This window comes from Grus americana, chromosome 5, assembly GCF_028858705.1.
Source record: "Grus americana isolate bGruAme1 chromosome 5, bGruAme1.mat, whole genome shotgun sequence".
In the NCBI taxonomy this organism is placed as follows: Eukaryota; Metazoa; Chordata; class Aves; order Gruiformes; family Gruidae; genus Grus; species Grus americana.
This window is the reverse complement of record NC_072856.1, coordinates 53,996,626-54,016,758: the sequence shown is the minus strand read 5'-3', so window position 1 is coordinate 54,016,758 and position 20,133 is coordinate 53,996,626. Positions and strand designations below refer to the sequence as shown.

At 40.2% G+C, this 20,133-nt stretch overlaps 1 protein-coding gene across 5 annotated transcripts in view; it reads right to left on the bottom strand.

Moving 5' to 3' along the window:
- Window positions 1-19,764, bottom strand: part of PPP4R4 (protein phosphatase 4 regulatory subunit 4) — a 78,384-nt gene extending 58,620 nt beyond the window's left edge. For 3 of the 5 annotated variants that reach the window (XM_054827653.1, XM_054827655.1, XM_054827654.1), the window contains exons 1-2: window positions 9,206-9,845; window positions 8,650-8,723 (exon numbers count right to left, since the gene is read on the bottom strand). In XM_054827653.1, coding sequence (XP_054683628.1) covers window positions 8,650-8,723; window positions 9,206-9,322 — 191 coding nt within the window. In that variant the 5' untranslated portion in view covers window positions 9,323-9,845. Of the gene's footprint in view, window positions 1-8,649; window positions 8,724-9,205; window positions 9,846-19,563 lie in introns of those variants that run through there. The other 2 variants (XM_054827656.1, XM_054827657.1) reach the window with 2 other exon arrangements.
- Window positions 19,765-20,133: the final 369 nt, after the last annotated feature.

The following is a 20,133-nucleotide window of genomic DNA, read 5'->3' as shown; positions in this document are numbered from 1 at the left end:
TATTGTTGGAAACAAGTTCAAGAAAGCATAGCAATTCCCCTCCATCCTGCTGTGAATTGATAGCACTGACAAGGAATGACTCAGCTAATCGGCACATGAGAGTTGTACACATTCTCAGAACCCACAGCCACACAACATGCAACAAAGAAAACTGCTCCTGAAACAACCGCTACCAAGACACAGAGGAATACATCCAGAGCCTGATATTTTTATTCCTTAACATTAACCCCTTGTAGGGGAATGCTTTGCAAAAAGAAACATGCAGAAACATTTATTTGAATGCAAAAAAAGCTAAAAGGTAGAAATTAAGAATACCTGTATCATCAAAAGTCCATTCAAATAATAACATGCATATGAAATGTCTGGTACATTTTCCTGCTTGTATAAAAGTATCAGCCAGAGGCAATAAAGCATGCCTCAGACAGATGTATCTAAGAGATCTAGCAGAAGTTTCCAAGTGGTTGTCTCTTTTCTCATTCTGTTTTATTATGACTCATAAAGCAGAAAGATATTTTTCTTCCGTAGACAAAAGTGTTCATCCGATAGGCTATAGGGAATTAACATTCAATGGGAAAGACTCCATCTTGTCAAAAAGTGTCTTCATGAGACCAGCAAGGTTATTCATGAAAGAGGAGCAACTTCAAGAACTACAGTGAATGTGATAGCCACGTAAAACCAGTTTTAACAGACTGAGGCATAAGAATTAGAGAACCCTTACTTTCAAAGCCTGCAAGGGATACGGTTATTGTTCAGACTGGAAAGACCCATACACAACCTGATCAAGGAAGGTAATTATATATTGCAGGGAGGGAGGAGAATCAAGATGTAAAAACGCCAGTGACGTGTTAGTTCTCAAAGCGTGAGTTACAAGAACAACTCAGTTACGTAGCATTCCCATGACTATCATGTTCAAATGAAAAGATTCCCGCTACTTTTGCATCACTAGCCTATCTTTAAAAATCCTTCCCTGAGGACATAACTCTGTCTTTGGCTAGAGATGCCACTTGTGGCATCGGTTTTGGAATCTGAAACGACCTTCTTTTTCAGGCAGAGTCCTATAACTGTGTATAATTTAAACAGTTGGTTCTTCAGCCATAATATGGGTTTTGCCACACTATGTCAATAGAAATCCTCACTATAGAAATCACTTCCAATTTCCTTTTCAGTTTGTCTTCAAATCTATGGAGAACTTTTCTTATAGAAAAAGCTGTCCGTTAAAGATTAAGTAAGATGCCTCTACCAAAGTAGGAGAACTTCTCAATGAATAATGGAGACCTCCTTGAATTGCTTAGTCTCAAGAACTGTCTACATTCCCAGCTTGTTCTCCTGCTGTAAAAATTTCCGTTTAAGTGATGAAATAATCCTGGTTTCTTTCCCGTGCCATAAAGCTTTGGGGTCCGAGACTTGACAAAGATCCAGTGTAACTTTACCGCAGTGCTGGCATTTAGACTACCAGCTGATGGAACAAAGGCAAAATATTAGTATTACTAAAGTTAACTCTAAAAATAGCTAAATAAAACAGTTCTACAAGTATACCCCAGAGAACAGACTTAATTTTAAATCTCAGTGAAGCTATTTCTTGTCTCATTCCAAATTATTCCTGTCATAGCACATCAGCTGAGGCACAGACACAGGCACAAGCCTGCAGTCCTAGTTCCTGAAGTCCTTAAATTATAATCAGAATTTCACCTCAGTAAAACAATTTCCCTTCACACAAAGTTTACAAAGTGCAGCAATGGGAACCAATATATAACGGAGTCTTATCTGCCTTGCTTCGCAGAGATTCAGCGGAGTATCTAAAAGAGCCCTGAATGTAAAAATATGTGGTGTAGCACCGCTAAGAATCATTCTGAAAAGTCTCAGCATACTCGAATTTTTGGGACCGGTAATGGTCCGTGCTACTATCCTGATACTCACAAAACTGAAACGTCTGCTACTGCTTTTAGGGGAAGAATAGCTGGACCAGTACTAACTGCTGCTGCTTCTCTCTGCCAGCAACCAATGAAATAGAGTCAGAATACAGAGCCGTGGAAGCATCACACCATGACATGTGAAGGGTTCCCTATGCCTACAATAAAGTAGTCCTCACAAAACTGTAAGTTTGCAAGAAAATCCACTAGATACTTGTTTCAGTCACTAACATCTGACAGTCATTACATTACAGGGCACCATCATGTGAAAACATTCTCAGACTTATGAATGGAGAGCTTGACCTTCTCTTTGAGGAGTTTGTACCTTTGATATATTCTAACACGAAACACTGTTTTACCATCTACATCCTCATGCAGTCTCTACTGGATGCATCTCCAGGTCCTGACATAAACTAGTGCAATACTATTATCTCTTGCCAAATTAGGCAAAGGATACAAACATAAATTAGTAATATTGAGCAAGCATGAGGATAAAAGCTCCTCACAAGTACAAAACGTTGTTATAAACACTTGGAGCTTTCTAAGGAAGGTAATAGAAAGGAGAATTATTATACTTACACATTAATTATGCGCCATCTCAAAATGAACTGTGCAGCTGTTAAAGTGATTTATTAAACACCAGCGCTCTTCTAAACAAAAACAAAACCAACTTGGTCTCCTGCTGGGCAACATGCTATTCCTGTATGGGATTTGTCATGTAGAAAGAAACATTGTAAATAATTAGCTGGATATTCCTATGTAGATCTTTTCTAGGAGAGCATAATAAGGTTTTCCCAGGGCAACAGAACAATTTATAGAAGTTAAGGAAACCCACAGTTCTTTCAACTGTGTTTACTACTGAAAAAGATATCCACACAGCTACCTAGTTTCTCCTTATAAGATGCTCTGAAACATAAATGTAATTGACATCTCCAGAGGAGAATTTGTCAATGCATAAGGAAGAGCTACCACTGATCTCACCGATCACAGCTCTCGTGTAGACTTCCAGAAGTCCATTTAATGTCAAAGGGCTCATTAAATACACTACAGCTGATACTTTATACTCTCTGATCATTTCAACCAGTACTTGACTTCACAGATTCAAAGTATAGATTCAAGATAGAGTAACCCAAACTGAGTATGTTCTGCTATTGATGGGTGATCTACCAGCTGTGATTTCTCTGCTCATGCTCACAGTAGCACGAGTGGTCATGCAGTTGCACATTTTGTTGTAAGCAAGTACCTGAAAAATTTATTAGAATTAGTATCAGTTCCCTAATCTGGCCAAGACTGTATGGCTGCAATAGTATTAGCACTGGCACACAAAATTTATCAGTAACACGCAGTCACGTAAGGAAAGGAGGGAAAAGCTACTCTTTCTGATACAGGAAGAGTTTCATTCATCTTGACTGTGAAACTATATGTTGGGAAACCTTAGCTTCATGAATACCATAAGCCAGCCAAACATTGTGTTAAGTCTCAAAGCCATTTCACCCACTTCCAAGCATTGTTCCCATGCTGCTGCCTGATTCCTTTGTGCTGGCACGGGCCTTTTTCAAGGTGCACCAAGTCCTGGATCACACTGTTATGTGTTTTAAAACTAACCATGATTTTCAGGGTTTGCCTCAGATAAATTCCCCAATGTGCTGTGCAGGCACAAGGGCAAATGTAGCACAAATTCTAGAATGGGGAGAGGACTGGCACTGCCATCCTCCTGCACTGATTGTGGCCTGAGAAAGAAAACTGAAATGAAGATTTTTCTCTCTGCTTTTTTTTTTTTTTTAAACTCTGCTCTGGATATTTACAGCTGATTCCTCAGCTGTAGTTTCAACTCAGCAAATATGATCAAGAGAAGTATTTGCACAAATCTAAATTTTAATAAAAGTATGTGACTTAGCATCATTTCAGAAGACTACAGGTACACCTTTCACTTTAAGGTGAAAGAATCAGTTTCATAAACATTAATTTATTTGCGTAACAGAGTCAAGGTCAAGCAACTAATTTATACATCCAACTAAGTGAATCAGGAATGAAACTTTAATAAAATTTAAGTTGCAATTTACAAAATAAAAGACACTATTAAATTATGCCCAAGAAAACAAAAAGAAATTCCCTCTGAGTTAGTATTTACAACTTGCCAGTATAGTTGGAAGAATTATTTTCCAACGTGCTTAGCATGACAGCTGGATCTTTCAGTATACTATGTATGCATCAGGATCATAAATTCAGAAGGTGTATAATCTGAATAGACTAGCTAGTTCTCACGATTATGTAACAAAAAAAAAATTGACACAATGTTTATATTAGAAAATCATCTCCTAAAGTTACATTCAAATTAAAGCTTTCATTTACATTCAAAGGTGAGTTGCCTGCACCTACAAAGAAAATCTCCAAAACTAACATGTTGAAGACTGAAAACTAAAAGGAAAATAAAAAAAAAATAAAAAATGATAAAAAGTGATTTTGACACTCACAATTAACAACATATAGTGTATAAAAAGATGTTTAGAATTTGAGAATACTTCAGCTAATCAAAGATGACTACAATAAAGTACAACTTTTTTTTTTTTTTTTTAAACACTTACTAAAGTTTATAGGCATTGAATTCTTTCCAATCTAGATAAAGTATCTATTGTGTCTTCAAAAACTGTGCTAAATGTTTTGGAGGGCAGTTGTGTTGTTAGCTAAACTGAGAGATAGGATCACTCCAAAACCAAAGTACCGTTTGTTCCCAAAAGGGTGAATACTTCAATCTTCTATCTTGATAACTCATTATTACCCTGTTATTTTGAGTATGACAGAAATGTCAAGGCCTAGAAGCTTTAACACACAAATAAACAAAAAGTAGCTGAATACAAAATAATACAGTACAATGTAAAGCCCCCAGGGAAATCTATCGTCAGAAAACAAACCACGCTACAGCGTGCATGCCAGTAACCGTCCTTGTATCCAAACCAGATTCACATCAGGCAAAGAATACATATTTTGCTATAGGCTGTATGCCTTAAAAGGGTGAACTACAGTAAGACAAATAAAAAAAAGTAATAACATCAATCAAACATCAGCAAACATGGAAACTAAGACTACAGGAAGAAGTTCATAGCAGGAATAAAAATTACTGTCCCTGAGCTGCTTATTGCCATTGTCCAAGCAGAGGTCACAATGCCCTGAAGTGGAATGCAAACTATTCAGTCGCTTTGATGCAAAGTCTGGCAGCTTGTCTTAATCCACTGATGGTTTTATAAGCCATCAATCTTGACACCGACATGGTTGAGATGCAGCACATAGCTATTTTGTTCTCCTTCCATTGGGCCAACAACATCCATAACAGTGTCAGAATACAACTCTTCAGTGATTCCAGTTAGACCCTCCAGAAACCCTCAAGCACTCAGCCTGAAGCTCTAAAACATAGATCCTAGGCACTCAGATGCCTCTCCCTCTTCAGGCACCTAAATCCATTTGATTTCTGTGGCAAGTTCATAAACATCCCTGACAACCTGATCTAAGGAAGGCCAGTTCCTCAAACAGAATCAAGGTTAATTGATATTACAACAAATGACAGCCAAATTTGCTAGTGCATTCTCAGTAAATTAGAACTTGCTCAGTCTAATTGCAGAATGTTACCTAATTAAAACTGAGCAACAATGATCTAAAGCTGAAGTTCACCTATGCTTACGTCATACTGAAGTGATTCTGGCCATCAGGAGACCTAGAGCCCTGTCCTTTTGCTTGCACAACTGTTTCTATATCCACATGATGAACCAAATCAAGGAGTTGATTTAGCTGAAAACTAATCTGACTAAAACTGATCAGCTCTAGCTAGATCATCTTGTCAATCTACCGCATTACATAGTTATCTGAAGAATACTACTGGCAGAAAAAGGGAGACTGAAAGCAAAGTCATCCCCTAAAAATAATAATTTTGTGTGTGTGTATATATATACACATATATAAAAAATATATATATACAAACTTGTTAAGATTATCAAAATTACAATTAGGACTTTAGAATGTAAAACCAAACTATGATAGGTAACAATAGAAAACCAATTAAAATAAAGCCACATTCCTGTGAAAGTGGGGTTTCAAACAGGATTAGTGTGTCAATATACTCACCATTTGCTAAGAACATTTATTTATACTTAGAAGACAATGAACAGAAAGAGCATGCCAGAAACTCCAAAGTATTACTGGCAAATGAAAAGTAATATGAGAGGTGAAAAAAGAAGAATGAACTGATGAAACTGGTGAGAGATAGGAAATTAATACCTCCTCATATACACAGTATAGCAAGAATCAAAACCAAAAACAAAGCGAAACCAAACAGAAACACTATTCAGGCACCAAAAATCTCAGACAGTAGAAGGCTGTACTACTCTCTCCAACTAGGATGTCAACATACCTGTTTTCAGACTACAATAGTAAAAGACTTCAGAAGTAGAAATCTAGAAAAAGCAAGTATCTACTAAACATACAATAACACTGCATATAAGCAGACTGGAGTATCCAAGTTCAAAGGTGGGGAGGAGAAGTTGGGGGCAAGTTTCAGAGGGAAAGGAGAATGCAAAAAGAGAAGAAAGTGGTTGGGCTTTTTCTTCAGAACGAAAGCTATTAAAATGTGAGGACTCTTTTCAGACTTTCACAGAAAATAATTACTAAACATTAGTTTTCCTGTATCATACAAAGGTTTCACTCAGTATTAGTCAGCTCCATTGTACATTACAAGCAACACTAAAGATATCCTCCTCAGTAAATTAAAAAACTCCAACTTGCAGATTAGGGTTACATAAATAAGTGGCAATATAAAAGACAACATGACACAACATTAAGTACTTTGATACTATTTGTAGATATTTAAGGTAAGAGATTCGCTTCCTATTATTGTTCTTGCATATTTTTGAATGTATATGGAGATAGCATCATCCTTTCCAAATGGACCACAACGCAGACATCATTAACAATTCATTTCAATCTCACCAAAGCAACTTTTATCGGAGGATTTTCAGAAAAGGTAGTGTCTTTCTGGATAACATCAAGGAGAGTCCCACATAAGGGACAACCTGGAGGGCAGCAAATAATGCATCTCTGTGAGAAAATGAGGCATGAAAAGACCAGACTGACATTATTGTCAAACAGGAACAGGCAGGGGTATTGTATTACGATAGATTAAAAAACACCAGACAAGCCAAAAATACATACCTTTGTACATTATATAAAGGATACTACCTGTGCTACAGGCAGCTTTTCAACTCCATTTGCTTATACTTCACTCAGTACAGGGAATACAATATACTACTGAACAACAAAAGCCTCCACTGGATTATTATATTAACATACCTGGACAATCACAGTAAGCGATTGCCTCACATAAAGCTTATCAAGCAGAGATGAAGCTACCTTTCAGCAATGAGGACAACGCAGAGGCATAAATGAAAACTTCATCACAAGGAAAAGAATATTATGTCCCCAGAACAGCTGCTCAAGTAGAGAGAAAGCAGATGAAGATGTCAGAAGTTCAAGGCCAAGTTGAAAAGCAATTAGTAGGATGAAAGATACAAAGTGGAACCTTTTACCCTTTAACAAGGCAATGATCCAGTAAAGACGTATTTCTAGAAACATGATCTTTAATTGGGAAAAGAGCAAAGAAATTTGCTGTCAAAGAGGGAAAGGAAAAAAGAAAAAAAAAGTCAACCATGCTGATTGCTGTGAAGTAAAAAACAAAACTGATATGCATCCTTTGCAATGATATGCACCACATGCAAACTGTTTTCTCTAAATTTCCCTAGAGTCAACAGACTACTTTGATTACAGGAACTACTACCAAAGCAAGTTTTAAAATCCACTATTCAATGAAGTTCAGCATTTAAAAAAAAAAACCACATAAACAAAATTCAATATCAAAAGTAGTATCAGTGGACAAAAATGTTAACCTAAAAATAATGCCACACACCCCAAAAAGGGAAAATTAAGGCACTGAAAATACGTCCTCTAAACATTGAGGATAGGCATAGACTAGAAGAGCACTTAAAACAGCAGAATAAGCAAACTGAGAGGGAGCTGCAGCTGGTTCTCTAATTACTAGGCATTGTTTAAAAATGCATATTCAAATCAAAATCCCTCAGAACATTTCTACTCTCAAGATGACTTACACAGTAGTTGAAAGATCTGTATTTTAAACTATCAAAATCTAAGTTATTCAAGTAGTTGCAAATAAATACTTCAAATAACAAGGAGGAGGAGGTAAAATGAGAAGCCAGAACACAGGGAAGTGTTAATATAGTATCTTCTACAGTATTTCCTAAGGACTACGAAACTAATCTCTCAAGTTTTCTCTTCTGAAAGCCCAGGTGCATATGGTATGCTTGAACAGCTCTGTTATCAGTCTGTGGTAACTGCTCATGCCTTAGAGTGAATATGAAGCCACTGAATAATTGGTGTTATTAATGTTAACACTCGGGGAATCTCGCAAAATCAACTGCAGGGGAAAAGAAAACGAAGTACTACTCAGTGTTGGTGAGGGCCATATTAGAAACTCAGAAATGTTTATACATGTACATAGGCATCCTATCCTATGCATTTTTTTAAAAAAAATACAGTACCTGTTTTTAACTCATCTATACACATACAGAAAGTAACAAACTACTACTGAAAGACAGCAAATAAAAGGAGTAAAGCACTAAAAAAGCTGTATGTAAGCATGATGGTCAGCAATGTTTCACAATAATATTTTAGGAAGTACCTGAGTAGATAAACAGCCCTCTCAATATCACTGAGTTCTTCATCAACTGTCAATCTTTCTATTTCTTCTGGTGTCTGTCAAGCATGAAATAGAGACATGAGTTTACAATGCCTTACTATTTGCTAATTTTAATCTTCTTAAAACAACCCCTTCCTCCCCACATCCAGAGATAGTTCCATGAGTAATTTGAATTTAATCCTTGAAACCTCTAGCCAACATCTCAAATTCAATCAAATAAATCCTTCACCAGGAAAAGATGGGATGTAATAGAAGTACGGTTCCAAGACAGACACTATCCCTATTAATCACTTAAAGTATAAACAAGTCACATATATAGAGCTAAGTTAGTCTATTTTTTTCCAGCTTAATAGCGTTATACCGAGAATATTAAGTCCCTGCGATATAGAATTCGAGTCATATTCCAAAACAACTGAAAACAATTTTTAGTATCCTGGTGCTGTAAAAAATAAACTGCCTATTCAGTTAGCTGTACATAAATCAAAGAGACACAGTTTCATATGGATTTTAAAGCATCATTCTATTTTGAAGTATATACCTTCAGGCTCCTGCGTACTGGCCTCTCTATAATAGTTAGTTCCTGCAGGTCTTCTATGTATCCAAATAGATTGCTCTGACTAAAATCCATTTTGGAGAAGAAGATTATTGGATGCATGTAACAACTAAAGCCTTTGGCAACCGATGCTCTCCCCGAGTCTCACATCGCACTGAAGGAGGCAGGACCGACACGGCGCAACACCCCCTCCGAGCGCGCCAGCCGCGCCTGCCGCCTTCCTCCTGCCGCCGGGAGGCCGCCGCCACCGCCTCGCCTCAGCGCACACACTGCGGCAGCGGCCGCCCGCCGCCACTCGCCCCCGCCGAGCCTCCTGACGGGAAACTTTATCCGGCCGCGCCGCTCCGCTTGGCCCGGGCGGGCAGGGAGCGGGGCTGGTGCCTGCAGCCCCCGGCGCCGGCAGCCCGGTGCAGCCGCTGGTACCTCGGCAGGGGCGGGAGGGAGGGAGTTTCGAGCCAAGTTTCCCCTCTTCGCCGGCCGCCCCTGTCCGCACGGGGGGGGGAGGCGAGGGAGGGCAGGCTGCCTCTGGGCGCGGAGAGGGGACGGCGGAGCCTCTCTGCACGGTGCCCGGGCTGCGGGGCTTGCTCCTCACCAACGGGGCAAGGCGCGGAGCGGAGCAGCCCTGTGCCGGGGTGCCGCCTCTGCCCTCCCACCCCGGGAGGAGGGACGGTCGCTGTGGTGCAGTGACGCTCCCCGCCCCCGTCCCGTTCCCGCGGCGCAGCCCCGCAGGCGCCCTCCCCGGCAGCGCGGGGGCGAGCGCCACGGCACCCGGGCCGGGGCAGCCCCGCAGCCCTCACGGCGCCGGCCCCCGCGGTGGGGCCGCCCCAGCACCGCCGAGCCGGTCGCCGGGGCAACGCGGCGCTACAGCGGCCTCCGCGGGGCAAAGCAGCGGCAAGATCCGCACGCGCGGGGGGCGCCGGCGCCCCCTCAGCGGTCGTTACTCGCGCGCGCCTCCCACGGCCCAGCTTGCCCCGCCGGGCCCGCGCCCCCCGCCTGCTGTGGCCGCCCGCGGAGCTCCCCTTCCACAGCTGTGGCCTCCATGGGCTTTCCCTCCCGCAGCTACAGCTACCCCGAAGCTCCTCTTCCGCTGCTGCGGCCTCCCCGTCCACTGCTACCATGCCCTCAGCTCGGGTAACGTCCCTTGTCAGCTGTGCCAGGACCCCTCACCAGCGTCCTGCCCGCTGTCACTGCCATTTCAAAGCAGACTCACACAGAAGAAACCTATAAACATGCTGATTTTAATGAAAACTCCAAAGCGGCTTCCTCCCCCAATGAATGCCTTTATATTAATCTAAAACAAACAAACAAACAACAAAAAAACCCCTTTGAAGTCCTTGCAGTGAATTGTGAATCTACATGGAAGGCATCATAACTGCTTCCCTGACTGGGGTTACACACCACTCACACATGGCGCGGGGCAGATTTCAATGTGGATATTCTTCCTGATACACGCAGTTAGGCCTTGGATGCTGTAGGATTTATCATTCTGGCTCACAGAGTACATTGCGGGTACAATGGAGAGTATTTATTTCAAAATAAAGATACGCCATTTTTACCCCCAACTGATGGACAAATTAGCATGGAAAACGCTATCTTTTTAAAAAAAATTTAGTAAGACAGCTTCTTTTGGGGTAGGTTAGCGATGCAAAATGCATGCAGGACAAGAATCAACACGCACAGTTGCGGTTAGCATTTACTGAGCCAAGTGATTCTCCGGGCCTCAAGACAGTGGCCTTTGCAATGATCGTATGGAACACAACAGTCACACGCACACCTGGAGTTTAAAAAACCCTGTAAATATTTTACAAGGGCTTATTTGAGTGGGTGCAGCATTTCTTTTTCACTTTTACTGTGAAATGCCTGCATGACCCAGTAAGTTTTGTTGATAATGTATAAAAATAATTCCAGAAATTGTAAGGATTAGATAATACTATGCAATACATTGCCTAGAATTTGATTGACTCTTATTTTATGCCTGGTAAGTACCTCAGCTTTTATTTAGCAAAAAATAAATGCAGTCCTCTGTGTGCTACTTCTCTGTGTACTAGTTAGGCCAAATCCTGTGCTCAGTTAAACCAGTATAGCAGTAAAAAATTTAAGCATCTCCATTAATTGCAAATGTACAACAGAATTACTAGCAGAAAAATCTAATCCAAAGTACATATAAATAATTAAACTGTTATGTAATAGAAAACCAAAACCATTTGGGGTTTTCAAGGCATGATGACGAATTAAAATGAGAAACGCTGTTTTGAACATCTCCTTTGCATTATCCTTTTAACCAAGGAACATCATCAGACAGCAGCTATAATAGCTATAACTGAACCTAAGTCCTCTCAGAGTAGTTAAGTAACTAGATCCACAAGGAGAAAAAAAAAAGTTTTATAAAATGTTCTCAAATTCAGAATCCTGACATGCAAGCTTTGGCCAATGCTAAGTATTAGGAAAACATGCTGAAATCCCAGTCTCAGTTAGTTAGGAAAAGCATTTTCCAAGTTCTTTCACAGCCAATTTGTGGTTATTTCACCTTGCAGGTAGTTCTCATGAATCTTAAAAGATGTTACGAGACCAAAGACATTTTCTTTTGTGTACCCTCAATTAGGAACTCATTGCCGTTTTCAAATCAGGTATTTCATAAGTCAGTTTTAAAGACTGAAGAATGTGGAGTTTAGATATACAATTAGGCTGATTTATCATATTAGTCACTAAAGAAGAGGGTTTAAAGTGAACAGCTCCCTTAATGCCTTTAAAAATCTGTCCTTATAACTCAGTCCAGGAAACACTGTGCAGGTATGACTCCCATTCATTTTAAGATCAGTAGATATGTCAGAGAGATCTACAAAAATCCTGGAAATGCGAAAAGCAGTATAACAATAAGATTTTTTTTTCTGAAAATTGAATACTGGACCAGAATAAAGATCACAGAAGGAATTACCTTGCCCAGATTCTATATAAACATACCTCCTTTTGACCCACACATTTGCCTGATAGAGAGAAAAAAGAAAAAAAAGCTTGCATATTTTGTTCCAAAACGACACATACAAAAATTAATCCCCTCTGATAGTAAATCGGCTGGCATATCCACCCTAAGTGGTCTGTCATTCTCATCTGTGATGAAAGTCACGCATGACTTCCCTTCCACTGCTGCTGCTGCTTTCAGCTCCTCCCTTTTCCACTACTCTCTTCTCCCAAATACAGCTCTACTTTCGGCTTCATTCTAACCTTGTCATAGCTATTGTAATAGAATGAAGAGCTATTTCATACTGCTTTTGTGAAATCCAGAGTGAACTGGAAACTCCATTTTAACACAGGAGCTGCGTAAGCTTCCGAAACCAAAACAGGGCTGATTTTAAATAATCCTTCATTGATGGAGACAAACGCAGAGCACCTGGGAAAATGGCACTCATACCTACTGGAAGAAGAGAAATAGTGTTATTCATGCCTTCTAAAGCAATAAAAGTCTAAATGCAATACAGGCTAAAAAAAAAAAAAAAAAAAAAAGACAAAATAGATGGGAGGACTTTGTCCCTGAAGGATTCTTCAGGTATACTGACTCGACCTAAGGACTCTTGGGTGAAAGGATTTGTCATGTTGCACAGGTGCACAGTTCTCCTTTGCTCCTCAGCAGTTAGGTGGCTGCCTTTCTGGAAACTGCTCGAAAAGGTTGTGATTCTTACTTTACCTGTTACACGTTCCCGAAGAATTAACCCATAAATCAAATTATTTGCAGAGAAGTTGAAAATTTAGAAAATCTCAGCATTTATTGCAATGCCTGAATCAGCTGGAATATGAAGGAACTGGTTTGTGGGATATAGAAGGACATGCCAAGAAATGCTTTCAGGTAAAATGTGTGCACTTGAGATTAAAAGCCAGAATTTCTTTTGCAGTGCCCAAAACAAAAAAAGGAGGAAGATTTTAGCAGAATATTTTTGGATTATGCTGGGGGGGGGGAGGGCGGGAAGCAATACATTTTGGGTCAACTTGAAAGTAATGCTTTCTTTCGGGGTTTCTTTTGGCTTTTTTATTTACTTTTTTTAAGACTACTGAAGAGTTTCTGTAAAGGTCAAAATTAAACATTTTGTTCTTCATTTCCCCTTTTTCTGTTAATTTCATATTCCACAAAAAATAAATACCTTTTCATAATGTACACTATGTAGATTATGCACTGTGTAATCACAGTTCTGCTCAGGACTCAGCACCTCAACTATGCAGAAGTTCAATTCAGTCTGTTCACCACCACCAAGAGACAGCCAGAGCTGGATCAACTGTTCCTCACCCTTTCCAAATGAGCAACCTCTGGCTGGAATGGTTTGCTTTTTATTTTACAGTTCACCAAACCCTTAAAAAAATGCAGCTTTAATGTTCCATCTAATGCCTTAGGCTTACAAAACAAGATTTTTGATTCCATTTGTACTCCGGGTAAGAACATCTCCACAAACAGTGGTTCTTCAGAAAAACTCCATGTCGAGGCAAACCTGTAAGAACATTAATCTAAAAGAACCACGGACAAAAATCTGGGTCTACTTCAGAACAATGCTTGGAACACAGCGTACACAAACCTCAGCAGAAAAAAATATTATTTAGCATATTTCCAGTTTGTTGCTAAGAAACTGTTGCTTCATTTTCCTATTGTCATTTGCAGAAAATTTCTGATTGTTCTTTTGCCACTTTGGTCATCTCATTGTAACAGCTACATAATTCAAAGGGGTATAAAGGAAAAACACACTGGAATGTACTCACTGTGCTTTCATCATCTGTAAACTGTAAACTGTGAACCATATTCTCTGATAAGATCTAAAAACCTAAAAAGATTATTTTACAAGAACACAGAAAATAACCTTAAATTTGTTTTTGTTTTTATGTAATATATAAAATTTGTAAGATTGCAATCACTGCATTCTTTGTGTCTTTCTGTAAGAACTAGTAATGTTCTCCTCCTACAGTGTCTAATCTGCTACCCTCTTTCCAAAAGTAGTTAATAGCACATGCACAACGACAGAATAACAACAAAGCAAATAGAAAGTGCCATTTTTCCTCATATCTTCCAGCTATTTGTAGGATTTTTGACCTGAGAGTAGGATCTAATAGCAAACTACTTTATGAAGTTTAAGTGAATTATTTTCTATTGTAAAAAAAGAACACATTTTTTGCCCAGGTTTACTTTTTCTTTTTTTTTTTTTTCAAATCTCCGCATAAAGCAGAATTTATTTACATTTTAGAAATAGGAACAATAATGGAAAAAATTTCAGTGCCATTAGTATTTCAGTAGGGAGGTCTATACAATATTCTACCAGGATTTTTCTCAACCCTTTACAATGAGCAGGGAAGGGAAGACATCTCTGGAACCAGTAACCAATTAAACGATACTGGGCATGGCACAGGGACTGGAGCTCAGTCCTTCCCCCAGTGAAGTCGCCAACGTGGTGCCTGAGCCCAGCCGGCACTCTCCACGCGGTTCCCTGGGTTAGCGCCAGCCCAGACACTTCCCGGTTGGCAGTAAGGATGCGAGCGCCCTAACTCAGGAGTTTAAGAGAGTTTACCAGTACGGACACGGTCAAGCCACACCAGTCTGCCTCAGAGGCCAAGGACTGGCACTGCCAATATTCATAATGTAGAGGTAGCCGATGAGTCCAGTTCCTTGCTATGACAACCATGAACACTATCTGTCATACTCATGTCAAACTTTATATTAAAACTAACAACTTTTTGCCTTCAAGTATTCTTTACTCATTGGTTGCCATAGAAACTTCAGATTTCCTACCTAAAATTACTGTTGGCCAGTTTATCGAGTTTCTTCTTGTGCCAGTGTTGTCCTTTAAATTATTCTTCCTTTCCCGGTATTTAAAGACTGCAGTCGTATCTGGTCTAATCCGGGGTTAAACAAGCTAAGATCAGCATTTAGTCTTCACTCCTAAAACAGCCTCTTCAATCCCGTGATCACCCTCAAAGTCCTCTCGGCATCTGCTGCAGTTTGACTTCACCTCTCTTGAATTAGAATGACCAGACTATAGTATTGCAAATAAAAATTTCAGGGAAGTAACGCTTCCTGTGAAGAATGAATGTCTGTACAGGAATTAATTTACCAAATATACTACATTGGCAGCGCACAGTTATCTTGTGATCAGTTAATACATGAGATCATTCTCATCCACAGTAATCTAAAACTAATTAACTCCTGTCTTAATAGTATAAATTCTCAGTATTAGCCTTAGCTGAACGGTGCTGCACTTTGTATGAGGAAATTCATCCCATTATTCTGGTCCTCGAGGTCCTTTCAATCTGCCTGACATCATAATTCCCCTCTGTATTCATAACTGTGTCATCAGCAAATTTAATATTGTATCACAGTTATTAATAAAATAAGATTAGTCCACAAGACTTTAAGAAAGTCCTTGAGTAAACTCCATATACCTGATAGGTTAATCTATCAATATACACACCAATGTGCTCCCCCAAATGAAACATGTATTTCCCTTCCTCTTCAGCCAGCTCCTTTCACCTCAAAGTTCTCTCCTATTCCTTGATATTAATAATTTCTCATACAGAAAATATTTTGAGGATGTCCAGATAGATTAGATTAACTTTATTTTTCTACCCAGAAGACCAGTTACCCTATCAAGTGACGTGGCCTGATTTCCCATTTCCCCTTGGTTAACCAATACAGCCTTTCATTTCATGCTCTGTTATCTTCATAACTTCCGTTATCATTCTTCCCTTCAAAATACATTCTATTGCCTCTGACTGCATTTGCAACCATTGCAAATGTTTCCCTTGTCTTAAATGAAGGTGTCTTTGCTATCCTTCAGTCACACAGAAAAATCTTCACCTTGATGTATCTGCAATTGAAAAAGTCTTTGCTATTGTAACTAGAGTTAAATGTCCCAGTAGTCTTAAATCTCATGCCTGGAGACTATCTTGTTTCTCCTGGCTTTGTGAACGCAGTAGCTGGAGAAGCAGCACTATGTCTTTGACAAAGCATACTATATACCAAAAATGCTTCGCAGAGATAAGTAAACAACTCATCTGCAAAGTTACAAGAAAGAACAAAGAGAGAAAAAGACACAGGTAGAGGGATATATGTTTTCAAATGAGGTTTAACAATAGAGAACTAATAAATTGGAGAAATACAGGAAAAACATTCCAAAATGCTGCAGAAGACAGAAAGAAGAATCCAACCTAAAACTGTCCTCCAGTTAACAACCCATCTCCCAGAGTTATTATTTTTATGGTGCTATGTCTTAAGATCTTAGCAGTCCTAGAACGATATTCCAGAACTTCTGAATGCAAGAACAAAGGCCTTGAGCCTGAGAGAACCAAGATTTTACCTTCCCATGTCAGGACCAGGACGACGGGCCTCATCTGTCATAACAGAGAAGACAAAAGAGCAAATTCTACAGTCTGCAAAGCACAGGAGGCTGAAGTACCCCACAGGCCAGTGGCAGCAAGTTTTTCATGTGCAAAATACACCATAAAATGAGTGTGAATATAAATCATGGTATACTAATATTCTTTTATTAGCAGGAATGGCTATTAAAAATCAGTAAACAGACACTGATCTTCCTGCAAAAGACAAAAAACAAGATGAAGAATTTGATTACCAAGTGAAAGCCTACATCTGTTGCTCACATGGAGATTCAACTGTTCCTGGCACTGAATTCAGCTACCTGAATCCCAGAATTACAGGTATTGGTCAGAAGGATCACTAACCTTAGGAGAAATCTTTTATATTTTACAAAACATCAAAACATTAATTGACAAAACTTATAATATCTAGTATCTAATAGTGCACAGGAGGGACCAAACCATGATCTCTGGGCTACTGATCTGCAGGACCATCAGTTTACAGCTGGGAAGGACAGAAGGATCTGTTGTCAGCTAAAGTTCTGTAATCAAGACATCAAACCCCTCAATTTCTCTTGGGCCCTCAGACATACTGGCTTAGATAATTTGGAAATTATTGATAAAATAATCAAATATGTAGGTACTGATATGAGTTATGCAAGCATAGAAATAGCATGACTCATTAGCTATTATTAATACGTTATTATCTTCAATTCACAATTTCCTGGTATTTAAATAACTGTTGATCTAAAGAAGTCTTTGGGGAGGTGGGGAAGGGGGAGATAAAGCAGACTTCTGATTTGTTTGTTGTTGGCATTTTAACCAAAAGCTTGCTTTGCACTGTCAGTAATGGAGTTGTACTTACCAAAAGTGTAACAGCTGACTCTCTTGTAGGACACAAATGCCCAGTTCTTGTTGACAAAGCTTTGTCACAGGACAGAAAAACTGTGTCACTTTCAGGTTACAAAGGCTCAGGAAAATTAATGTTACTTTAAAATTAAGCTAATGTTTAGTTCCCTTGGTTATCCCTTTTCAAAGCAACTCAAAAAATTAATGCCTCTTGTACAACCAGTTCACGCCATGGCAATAAGAAGAGTTGCACCTCTATGTAGGTAAGACTGTTCTGAACCTCCATTCTCATTACAAATAGGCGTGTGCTTTCTTTCAGATTAAGATTTAGGGACTATAATTCAGTCCCTTAGTCTATAAATAGTATATAGAGCTCAATACTGATCAAGAAGAAAAGTCAGCTGAATCTACAAATGGATACTTGAGGAGTAAATCAGAATACTCCTATGCCCCTCAAAAATATGTCTGTAATTACATTAAAAAGCGTAATTCAGCATAATTTGGCAAGTCATTTCCCTGTTAAGTCTTTCTTTCAGGACAGAGCTGCAAACTCTGATACTACGTAAGGACAGATTAACAGCTAAGAACTCTCCTGTCCACGGTTTTTTTTTACTCTTTATTTGGGATCAGCATTAAGTCAGCCACACCAGAATTTCAGAGTAATCAGTTTCTTTTGCTTCTGCAAATTTGCTTTTGCTAATATCCAGTAAAACAAAAGGTAATAAAGTGGAAAAATTATAAACTAGCAAAACTGTCACTTATAAATTTGAATCTACACAACCTGGAAGGAAAGATACCTTTAATGAAGGAATGCATAAAGACAGCTGAGACCCCTCATTAAACTTGACCATGAAGATCCAGTCACAGCTTCCATCAGCCAGCCAGCACTATCAGTCATCGCTATCCCCAGTTCAGTACTACATAAATAACTGGTTGAATTGTGAAAGCTACTGTATCAAATCCTGCTCCCTGAACTCACTTCGGGACTCTCACTGATTTCAGCTCATTTCTTACAGAACATGAGGACAAAGCATCAAATGCTCACATGAGGGTATGAATTGGAAGCAACTCCTCACGTTGTGTATTGGCAGCTCATTAATGATGATTACCTGGAACTGAAACTGTCCTTGAAAACATTTAATATGCTCATTTCTGCCCTTGGCCTTAACACCTTAAAAAAAAATGCACAAAGAAAACAACCCTCCATTTTCCCATCTTCTCACATAACCAAGAAGCACCTGCAGATACCACAAAGAAATAATTGTAATTGTTGCTGTAATTGCACCTTAATCTACTGTGCTGGTCTCTATAACCTAGAAACCTCCTGGTTTTGCTTCTCTTCCCCATGTCTCACAGGAAAAGAAGATATTCAGAACATCTGCCAGTCTTTTAGCAGAAATAAAAATCTGCCATTATCATAGTACATAATTTATGACGTCCTCTTCCTACACCAAGATCAAGCTGCAAAGAGCACTTGATCACACAGGAGAAAAAAAAATCATGCTGAGACCTCAGCATTATGCTTGCTTCTATAGCTATTTGCACCTTTTCTCCAAATTGCATTACTTTACCCACAATACTCTTCTAAACAGGGAATAATAAAGAACACATTAACACATAAGCCAGCATGAATAACAAGTTTTTTATTGAATGAGCAATGCTGATGACATTCAACCTTAGCTGCTAATTTTAGAGTTGAAATTCAAGAGGCCTTTTATACCTTCTTTCTTGAATGAGATGTATTATGCACACAATAATACACAAATGATCTGTACAGATGTTGATTATTTTCAGTTGCAAACATAAACAAATTTTCCTATTCCTTCTTTGCCAGTGCTGCAGCAATCTGTCTGATCTACACTTTAGTATTATTTATGCAAACAGCACCATAGGTACTAATGTACTTGTGAAAGATAAAGGCGACACCGGGTTAGAAGAAAGGTATGCCCTCTTCCACACTGGTGGAGTAGCTGTCACCATCCGCACTGTCTGTCCAAGGGGATTGCAAGCCACGGCTATCCTGCCGTGTGCTTTGTTTAAAACGTAGCTTGCAGTAACAAGTTATGTTGATAGTAACGCTAGCAAGCCATGTTACTCTCCAGTAACCCAAAAATTGGAAAGAGTATCCTCATTCCTTCACGTTAACTACTTACATATTAGAAACCTTGTCTCCTTAAGCGCATCATACAGCCAAACGTAGGTCAGGGGCCACGTTAAGCGCCTGAATCAAGGCCCTGCTGAGAACAACCCTCGCCCGTGACCATCACTCGTGCTTCACCTCCGGGAGAAAGCAGACCTCGGCGGCTACACAGCGTCTCCCAGCACGGCCCAGCCAGTGACGCTCCCCCCGCCAGGCGTCTCGGTGAGGGCCACGCCGTCCCCGCCGGACGCACCACCCTCCCCTCACAGCCTGAGGCGGGCCCGGAAACCGGCCGTTACCGCAGGTGGGCTGCCTGCCCCGCGCGGCCCGCGAAAAAAGGGCGCGCGTGCACACGCGGGGCAGGAGGAGCGGGGCGGGGCAGGAGGAGCGGGGCGGGGCGGGGCGGGGCAGGGCAGGGCAGCCCCGCCCGCCGGGCCGCTCTGCTCTGCTCTGCTCTGCTCTGCCCTGCCCTGCTCTGCTCTGCTCTGCCCTGCTCTGCTCTGCCCTGTCCCGCGGCACCGCCTCCCTCACGCGGGCAGCTCTCCGCCCCGCTCCCTCGCCCCTCCTCCCACCGACCCGGCAC